The 10,376-nt window shown below is 44.1% G+C and overlaps 2 protein-coding genes across 2 annotated transcripts in view; both read left to right on the top strand.

Annotated features, from left to right (window-relative positions):
* The window catches only part of IRF6 (interferon regulatory factor 6), a 16,441-nt gene extending 14,765 nt beyond the window's left edge, over positions 1-1,676 (top strand). The window contains exon 7 of the mRNA XM_006887949.1: positions 1,283-1,676. Coding sequence (XP_006888011.1) covers positions 1,283-1,507 — 225 coding nt within the window. The 3' untranslated portion in view covers positions 1,508-1,676. The remainder of the gene's footprint in view (positions 1-1,282) is intronic.
* A 7,550-nt stretch (positions 1,677-9,226) lies between these two features.
* On the top strand, positions 9,227-10,024 carry LOC102850022 (chromosome unknown open reading frame, human C1orf74). The gene has a single exon (XM_006887948.1). The coding sequence runs from the start codon at positions 9,233-9,235 to the stop codon at positions 10,022-10,024; it is 792 nt and encodes a 263-aa protein (XP_006888010.1). The 5' UTR covers positions 9,227-9,232.
* Positions 10,025-10,376: the final 352 nt, after the last annotated feature.

Raw genomic sequence — 10,376 nt, 5'->3', positions numbered from 1 at the left:
ACAAAAATAATAAAAAATTAAAAAAAAAGATTACAGCAAACATTCTTTTCCTCAACTTAAAATATTATGTATACCCAACAGTTAACAACAATCCTCTGATTATTTTTTATTTTTTTATACCTTTGTATATTTTCATTATTTCCATAAAAGATTAAAAGACATTTTCCCAAAGAAGCCTTATATAAACTGACTAAAACCACCAACACTCCCAATCTCATAGCATATAATTGATTACTTATGAGATTGGTTGATCTCTATTACACTGTATTTTTTTGATTCAAGATTGCTTAAATGACCTCTAATTCCTTGTTAGTTATTTGCTCAAAATTTATGTATTTGTTATTAATATTATTCTCATCCAACAGAGAAATTTCCTTCAATCTTTCTTTCCCACTCACATAAATACATTTACACACACACACACACACACACACACACACACACATATTGTATTGGAAGCAGTAGTGGCATCCACTTGCAAAGTGGCTTGCTTCTGGAAACCCTATGACTCTATGAACCTGGAAAAATGACCAAAGTTCCACAAGTGTTCAGGTCTTTTGTTCATAGGGTCGCTATGAGTCGACGGCTCTTAACAACAAAATACACACACACACACACACACACACACACACACACACACACACGAGATTATTTGCTTATGGACTTGATCTTTTTATGTAATAGCTGTAATAGACTTTCTTTTTATTATAATCCATGGGATCAGGCACTTCCAATCCTAATCTCAAGAAATGTATGCTATTTATTTTTAAACCAAATAAATAATGTGTGAATTTAAAAAAAAAAAATTACAGCAAACAACCCATATGGAGCTCTCACGGGGTCACCCTGAGTCAGAATTGGCTTGCTAGCATGCAGCAACAACAACAAAACACAAACTCAGCACCCCTTCAGTAAGAATGCCCCATTTCTTCCTCTAACCAGTACCTGGTAATAAAAACATTTTAAATGCTACTGGGAATGCAGTGTTATGCTAGGAAGAGGCAGAAATGCCAAGTGGGCTCGTTTCTAGGGTTATACGATGAGAAAGGCAAAAGATTAAATTTGGGTAAAAGTTAAGCTTTTCTAAGCATGTAATGTGGTTCTTGTTTGAACCAATTATGGCATGAACTTCAGCAGGATCAGAGAAAGGAAGGTTTTTCCTATAGACGTTAGAATAGAAAGTGTCTCTCCTCATCCCTTGCTTTAATTTTCGGTCTCTTTGTCTGTTGCTTCAAAATCCCTATTTCTGAGTGGATCCCTGTGTGCTCTGTGTCCTGGGCAGGTCATTCCAGTGGTGGCTCGGATGATCTACGAGATGTTTTCTGGCGATTTCACAAGATCCTTTGACAGTGGTAGTGTCCGCCTGCAGATCTCCACTCCGGACATCAAAGATAACATCGTTGCTCAGCTGAAGCAGCTGTATCGCATCCTGCAAACCCAAGAAAGCTGGCAGCCCATGCAACCCACCCCCAACATGCAGCTGCCCCCTGCCCTGCCAGCTCAGTAATCAGGAATGCTGTCTTCTTTTTTCTCTGCTTCTTTTAAAAATATTGTACATATGGATATTTTTTATTCGGATTTAACCAGCCTTTAAATCTCCTCTCTAACCTGTTAGTACCTTATGACTTTCCAGACATGCCTAGCTTTTAAAATTGATTTAATTTATGGAAAAATCACACTTGAGGCTTTCTTTTTCTTTGCCAGACCTCCCATTGCTAGTATAATGTAGTAGAAGACATTCTGACCCAGGGATTGGACACCAACCAGGATTTTTTGCTGCAGCTTTGCTTTCAGTAGTGTGACCTTGAACGTGTCACTTCACCTCTGGGCTTCAGATTCATCACTTGTGAAGCACAAGGGTTGGAATGATGCCCGAAACTGCATCCAGCTTTTAACAATCCCAATTCTATGACTTTATTCTACTTTTACAAGGCAAAACTGCCTGGAACAGAACCTTTCTGCATTGTTCTTGTACAAAGTTATTTTTATTTTTTTTCTACTTGCATTAAAATTCCCTCGAGCACTGATTTGTCCATGATCCAGCTCTGTTTGACCTGTTCTGCTAGTATAGTAGGCTGGCTCGCTATGGGGAGTGTGAGGGAGAGGAGCTAGCTGGTTGCTTAGAAACCAAGCTTGACTGCTAAATAGAAATAGGTGCCAAAGTCTGAAAGTCACTCTGCTTGTGAAGGAAAAGCTCATAAATCGAGCCTCTAAAGAGAAACTGTCAACATTGAAAGCCTAGGGATTCCCTAGAAGAATGAGCTGTCAGGCGTGTAGCTTGCCACCTCTCAAATACCACTGTGTGTGGTAATGAGTATGTGACTTGAGAGCTTTGACAGGGAAAGGAGTTAGATTGTCCTTATTTTCTTCCTTGAGGAAGTCTGAGAGTGAGCTAGACATTTGGAATAAGCTCCTTTGACTATAGAAGGGACAGTTCTCCTCATTTAGAGACTTTTATAGAGTCTTATTATTTGGATTCCCCCACCCCTTGTTGTAAGAGATGAGTGTGTTAAGCCCACGCTGAAGAAGGGCTAGGCACTGCTCTTCTGGAAAAGGCTCAACTAGCACAAACCTGTTTGCCTTCCTTCCTAGTAGAGGCAGCTGGGTGTAAATAATTAAGGTGAAGATTGATGTAGAACATTGCAGCTATATCTGCCACAAACTGGCCTCATCTAGTACCTTTTTCTCAGTCCCTGACCATTTTGCTTCACCTTCTTTTTCTTTTTTTTTAAGAAGAAATTATACATAATGTGAATGCTAAGACTGAAATGAAAACCACAATGTTAATATCTGGTCGATGGCTCCTTTCTTGAATGCTTATATTTCCCAGCTGTAGGAAGGAAACCCAAGTCTGGTTTGCTGCCATTCACCCAAGTTGCTGTGTGGCTGAAGAATAGATTAGCTTTTCCACACTAAAAGCACAATCTAATCAAAGGTAGCAATGGGACTTACTTATTCAGAATGCTAAACCTTTGGTTTTAGAGGTTCTAAGGACCTAGTCCTTCAACCTGGATTGCATTGCAACATCAAGAAGACAAACATTCTCACCACTGGACCACTAAGAAACAATCATGATAGATGGAGAAAAGACTGAAGTTGTCAACAATTTCATCTTACTTAGATCCACAATCAAAATGCTTGGTACCAGCAGTCGGGAGACACATTGCATTGGGCAAGCCTGATGTCAGTGATCCCTCCAAATTATTGAGAAGCATGTTAGTTTGAAGACAAAGGTGTGCCTGATTTCAAGCCACAGTCCTGTCCATCACTTGCTATGCATCTGAAAGCTGGACTGTGAGTAAAGGTGACAGAAGAATTGATGCCATTGAACTGTGGTGTTGGAGAATGCTGAATAAGTATGGACTGCCAAAAGAACAGATCTGTCTTGGAGAAAGTGCAGCTAGAATGTTCCTTGGAGACAAGGATGACAAATCTTCATCTCACACATGGCATGTTGCTAGAGACATTATGTTTGGTAAGGTAGAAGGTCAGTGGAAGAGAGGTAGTTCCTCAGTGAGATAGACTGACACAGAGACTACAGCAATGGGCTTAACTGTTTCAGAGATGACAAAGATGGCATAGGACAAGACATGGTTCAGATCAGCTGTTTATAGGATCGCTGTGAGGTAAACTCGACTCATTAGCACCTAATGACAATAGTCCTCGGAGGGGAGTCATGGTGGCCTAGTCCATAGGGAATTTCGTTGCTAACGTAGGTGGCACCTCTGCAGTGGCTGGGAGACAGATGGGCAATCTCCTCCCATGTGATTTAGGACCTCCAAAACCTGACTGGAGGATCAGCTATAATTTGGTTGTGAGTAGATGGCAATGAGTGAGTGAATGGGTGACCTAGTGGGATCTACTCTGAGTATAACCCTGAAAGATCTGGGTAAAGGTTGGGTGTCCAGCCCTTCACAAGAGAACTTCTAAAGAGAAGGGATTCTTGAGAGCAGAAAGCATATGGGGCATAGGAAACTATTTTCATTTGGTTGATTATATCAAATGAAAGACATGGTCTTGCAGTTAAGACTACTTCTGTCTGCACTTAGGTAGCTCAAAGAGAAAACCCACAGAAGGTAAATTGGGAAGGTGATATTTGATCTGGTCTGGTGTCTTTCTTTCCCTCAGACAGCAAGGATGTCCATGTGGATGGGAGTCCACACAGTATGAGCTGATAAGAGATGTTGAAAATAGAGTGCTCTGAAGTGCCAAGAAGGCCCAAACTTAGAATATGTGACAGTTAGTGGAAAGTTTGCAAAAGGGTCAGAGAGTTGCATGAATGGTTTTATGTGGCCTTAACTAGATAACCTAGTTTTCATGTTTAGAATCCTTCATGGAATGTTCACCAAGTACATGCAGGGCTCGCCATTCTCCCCATCTTTTTCAATTCCTAATGACTAGATGGGGGCTCTGGTGGGCTAGTGATAAGAAGCTGTGCTGCCAACCCATAAGGCACATGGCTTGCATCCACTAGCTGCTCTGCAGGAGAAAGCTGGACAATCTCCTCTTGTTTGATTTGCTGCCTCTGAAAACCCACTGGATGGTCTGCTATGTGTTTGTTCCAACAGGAAATAACAACAGTGGCTAGATACCAGATTTTCTTTTTTTCCTGGAGACTATTTTCTTGTTGCCCTTTTAAGACTGGGGAGTAAGATGGTGTTCCAGCTCTCTTCCTCCCCACTCAACTAACCTAGATGACATGTCCTGCGGTATGTTTTCGTCTTCTCATTTCCCTTGTGAGTGTTCAGTCTTTATCACTTGCTTGACTACAGACTTGCTGAAGAGAGCAATTGTTTCTCCTGGACTATGTTGCCAGCATCTTGCGTCTGGTACACATTATGTTTTCAAATATTTGTTGGTGGAATAAATGGATAAAGTAAAACTTTGATGTGAGGGATTCTGTTTTTTTTTCTTTGCTGTGAGGATATAAGGGGAGGGGGGTGTAAGGCGCCAAAATTAGAGGACAAATTTCTAATCTTAGCTACCTGTGAGTTAGGGACCAAAATCTGAGAGCCCCTCCAAACTGGTCCTTCTTCCATACAGGCTCCATCTTGATAGTCACCTCTTTTAACCGGTTAATGATAACAGAAAGGTGAAGTTACAGATACATATGCAAATGGACATTTTACAGGGGTGAAACCTCAGAATTCCTAAGGGAGAACTACCTTCGGGCCATTTAATCAGAAAGCTTTGGGGAGTGGGGTGGGGAACAACTTTCCCCTCCTAAAGTCAGAACACTGGTAGTTAAGGACAGGTTAACACTTACATTTTTTTTTTTTTTAACACTTACATTTAAGAAGAGACCTTAAGTTTAAGAAGAGACCTTTTTTTAAAAAAAAAAAAAAAAGAAGAGACCTTTTTCAAGTCTTGAAAGAAAGTTTTTACAGCCCTGAAGCAGGAAACAAGAGTTCTTGGAATGTAAGCCTCCCGAGGGTGCAGTTTGTCCTGTTCTATGTGCAACAGCACCTTTTGCTCCTAACTACATTCTTGTTCAGAAAGAATGCTCACACCCCTCACATTACAACCAGGACTAGAATGACAGACACTTGTCTGCATTTCTTCTCATAACAACTTAAATGCAGGCTTTAGTCAGGTCCTAAATTTATAAAAAACAAAATAACAAGACTTTGAAGCAGTCCCACAGTTGGGGATTCATACGCAGAACTACAAGTGAGAACTTTCTGGGCAATATATACTGCAAACCAAGACCATTGTGTTAGGGTGTCTCATTTGGAAGGCAAAGTGTTTCCCCAGACAGAAATCAAAGGGATATTCAGCACTGGTTTCCCCGTCACGTGGACCACCATTATTACTCAGGTGGGGCACAGGGTAAGAAATTAGGGTGGCTCAGTGCCTACATCTCTTTGCTGCTAGTCAATAGTTCCAAGGTTACACATCTGACGCTCCAGGGCAGAGAGATGTCATCTGCCGCCATAAAGTTTTACAGTTTAGGAAACGGGGTAGCTATGAGTCAAACTATGGCTGACTCTGAGAAGAATGGGAATCCCAGAACACTTGATTGTTCTAATGTGAAACTTATACTTGGACCAGGAGGCAGTCGTCAGAACAGAGCAAGGGAACACTGCATGGTTCAAAATTGGGAAGGGCGTACGCCAGGGATACATCCTATCTCCATACCTTTTCAACCTATATGCAGAACAGATTATCCGGGAGGCTCGGCTCTATGAGGAGAAATGTGGGGTCAAGATTGGTGGACGATTTATCAACAACCTGCGTTATGCGGATGACACAACCCTGCTTGCTGAAACTGAAGAGGACCTGAAGAGCCTGCTACAGAGTGTTAAGGACTGCAGCCTACAATATGGATTGAGGCTTAATGTCAAGAAGACAAAGATTCTCACCACTGGACCAATTGGCAGCATCAGGATGGATGGTGAAGAGATTGAGATTGTACACACAGCTTTAGTTTGCTTGGCTCTGTAGTCAACAGTCTTGGCACCAGCAGCCAGGAAATTAAAAGGCGCATTGCCATGGGAAAGTCTGCTGTTAGGGACCTCTCCAAAGTGCTGAAGAGCAGTGGTGTCTCTCTGGAGACTAAGGTGCGTCTGATACAGGCCATGGTCTTCGCAATCACCTGTTATGCATCAGAGAGTTGGACAATGACCAAGGAGGATAGAAGGAGAATTGATGCCTTTGAGCTGTGGTGCTGGAGAAGAGTATTGAGAGTACCATGGACTGCTAGGAAAACAAACAGATTTGTCCTGGAAAGGGTTAAACCGGGTGGCTCCTTGGAGGCAAGGATTCTGAGGCTCCGTCTAACATACTTTGGACATGTTGTAAGGAGAGACCGGTCCTTGGAGAAGGACATCATGCTTGGGAGGGTGGAGGGACGGCACAGGAGAGGAAGGCCCTCTATGAGGTGGATTGATTCAGTGACTGGGATAATTGGGATGGGAGTGTCAGAGACGGTGCGATTGGCAGAGGACAGAGCGGAGTTTAGGGCTGTTGTACATAGTTGCTATGAGTCGCAAGCGACTCGAGGGCACATAACCACAACAACATGAGTCAGAATCCACTGTATAGCAGTGGATTTATGGTACGGTGTAAAAACAGGAGCAGCCAGCACCCAGTTCTGGCACGCTCCGCCTCCTCTCGTCCACTTCTCCCTGCAGACAGGGCTGGGCACGTCTGGGAGCAAAAAAGCCGACAGCTGAGACTCGAAAGTTCAGGACGCGGTCCCCGGCGGCCAGGCGCAGCTACCGCGAGGCGCGAGAGCAGGTTGGGTGACGTCATGGAGAGGGGCGGGACGCGGGGAGGCCGGGCATGCGCATGAAGTCGTATTTGTTGGCGTCTAGTGCAACCTCGTCTTTGCATTCCGCCGCTGCAGCGGGGCCTAGTGGAGGAAGGAGATGGTACGTGAGAGACCTCTGCTCACTTTAGCACACTGTTATAGCGCTGTGCTAGTGAAGCGTGTGGGTATTTGAATGGACCCTTCCACCTTGTGTTTTCAGGTGTCGGCCAGAGGACGAAGAAGGAACTAGTAGGAGTTAAACCCTAAACCTAAGTACTTATAAAAGAGACCCGGGCTCTGTTAAGCAAAAAGTCAGCATTTCTTAACCCACTGTATGCTCTGCAAAAGAAACATGGGCAGTCTTTTCCTGAAAAGATTTACCGGTAGCCTTGCAATCTCCATGAGTAGAAATCTATTCACGGCAGTGGGTTTGGTTTTGGAAACCCTTCTGAAGCTCAGGTGGCTCAGTGTAAGAAGTTACACTGAGAATCCAAAGGTTTGTTATTTTTATGGGCTGTTGAGTCTCAGAGCTGACCCTCCCGCCTAGTGGTGAGAAACTGCGCTGCAAGCCAAAGGCGGGTGGGTCAAATCCACCAGATGCGCAGGGGCCTTGCGATTTACTGCCTCTGAAAAACCCGTAGAAGGTCAACTATGGATCGGTTTCCAAAAAACACAACAGAAATTAACGTGAGAGGAGCGCAGAGCAGCTGGTGTGTTTGAACCGCTTGCATTTGAGTTGGCAGAGCAGCTCCTTACCACTTGGCCGCCAGAGTTCCAATCTAAAGCTACAGGGTTCAAATTCACTAGCTGCTCTGCTAGGGAAAAAGACTGGGCAGTCCCTTCCCGTGTGATTTTTGACCTCTGAAAACTCTCTGGAAGGTCCATTACGACTCAACAGTAAACAACACCAGAGATCGAGGTCTCATGAGTGAGAGAACTAAGGCCCATAAAGGGAAAGTGTTTATCATAATTTCGTGACACAGCCTGATTTATGCCGGATGAAACCAAATCAGTGAATGAAAATTTGTGGGCTCAAGATCTAAGAGAGTTGCAATACCTGGGGAGTATGAACCAGCGAGTAGTGTGTCCAGGAATACCTTTTTTTTAAAAAAAATCTTTAAAGGCCTGCAGTTTTAACATACCCTGGAGAGGGTCAAACCCAGCTGCTCCTTGGAGACAAGGATTTTGAGAATCTTCTCATAGACTTTGGGCATGCAGCCAAGAGGGACCAGTCTTTGGAGAAGGATATTATGCTTGGAAGGGTTGAGGGACAGTGTAGGAGAGAAGAACCCGGATGAGATAGATTGACAGTAACTGGGGTAATGGGGGCAGGCGTGTCAGAGACAGATTGGCTCAGGAGAGAGCAGTGTTCAGAGCTATTGTGCATAGGATCGCTATGAGTCGTAGTCGACCCGATGGTGCATAACAACAATTATATTTTTAAAGTGAGATGCTTGTTAGTCCACATTCTAGTGTGAGTTAAATCAGATTCCTCTTCTTACACTTACTTATTCTTAGAGGAAAGAGAAGGGGAAGTTGGCACTGGAAAGGGTGTGTTTGGAACTGAGAACCCCGTCTTGAAGAGTTCTGAATCATATGCTTTGAATTTTGCCTTATACAGTGCTACCTATTCTGTACTACTCTCCCTTTACCCCTCCAGCTCCCAAACATAAATAAAGCTGTAATGCTAGAGAGAGAGAATTTGGGGCCAAAGGAGACAAAGTAATAAAAATCGAGCCTTAGTGGTGATACTTTATTACTTAGGTTGTGTTAGCATTCCAAAGCTGAAGGAGAGACAAAATGACCTTTGGAAGATGCTATAAGAGTTATGAGAAGACTGTTGTCCGGCTGTCTAGAGTGTCGTTGGCTTGTGCTAATAATCTCTACTAATGATTTCTTTCTAGGCTCCTAGGTGTGTGGAGCTGAGAGGCAGCCCAGAGGAGGAAACCTTGGAAAGCGAAGGAGGCTGTTCTTGACCCCATGTCACCACCAAGCCCTCAGCTGCTGGTGGCAGCTGCACAGCAGACCTTGGGCGTGGGAAAGAGACGGAGCCCACCCCGAGCCATCTGCCTTAACCTGGCAGGAGAGGTGTTGGCTGTGGCTTGTGGACTGAAACCCGCTCTTCTCTATGATTGTAATGGTGCAGGGGCTTCCCAGATTCAGAACTATCTGGAGGAGCTGCAGAGGCTGGGCTTTTTGACCCTGGAACTTCACATCCTTGAACTTGGGGAAAACAGCTTGATTGTCAGTCCTGAACATGCTTGTCGGCACTTGCAGCAAGTGCTGCTTGGTGCCATTGCCTTTGTGGATGTCTCCAGCTCCTTGCCTCACCCTTCTATTTGCTCCTTGGACCAGCTTCAGGACTTGAAGGGCCTTGTGGCTGAGATTCTCATGCATTTGCAGGGGCTACAGAAGAACCTGTCCCTGACAGTCTCCCGCAGCAGGCTTCATTACACAGGCTGGAATTTCTGTACTGTGTTTGGAATCCTCCTGGGCTATCCTGTCCCTTATACCTTTCATCTGAACCAGGGAGGTGACAATTGCTTAGCCCTGACTCCACTACGAGTGTTCACTGTTCAGGTCTCGTGGCTTCTGGGTCAACCTCCAGTCCAGCTCTATTCTTTTAGTGTCCCAGAGAGTTTGTTCCCTGCCCTGAGGGACAGTGTAAACACCTGGGAGGAGGCCCTCAGAACTCAATGTAGGATTCAGAGTGACTTTACTGACCTCAGTATTTCCTCTGAGGTAGTCACACTGCCTGCTGTGGCTCTCTGACTATAATGCTCCTCCCATGGAGAAAACATTCAGTGAATGATGATCATTCAGTTAGCCATCATCTCAAATGCTAACTCCAGCTCATTGGTAGTGGCTGTTCTTGAGAACAGTAGGTAAAGGTTATAAGGCCACATTTGGGTTTAAAAGGTAAGAATGCTATACTACACAGGCTACCTCTTCCATGGGTGTGGGAACTGGTGATAGTGATAGCACTGTTACTACATATTTGCAGTTTCTTTCCTAGAGTGTCCTCTTGAATTAGCTCTCTGTCTGTTGAATAGGAGAGAAAAGGAAAGGGATGGTAGGAAGAGAATATACTGTTGTATATCTATCTTGTATAAAGTATACCTTG

This window comes from Elephantulus edwardii, unplaced genomic scaffold, assembly GCF_000299155.1.
Source record: "Elephantulus edwardii isolate Elephantulus edwardi_28Jun2011 unplaced genomic scaffold, EleEdw1.0 scaffold00063, whole genome shotgun sequence".
NCBI classification, from domain to species: domain Eukaryota; kingdom Metazoa; phylum Chordata; class Mammalia; order Macroscelidea; family Macroscelididae; genus Elephantulus; species Elephantulus edwardii.
Note: the sequence above shows the minus strand (reverse complement) of the source record. Positions and strands in the feature narration are given on the sequence as shown.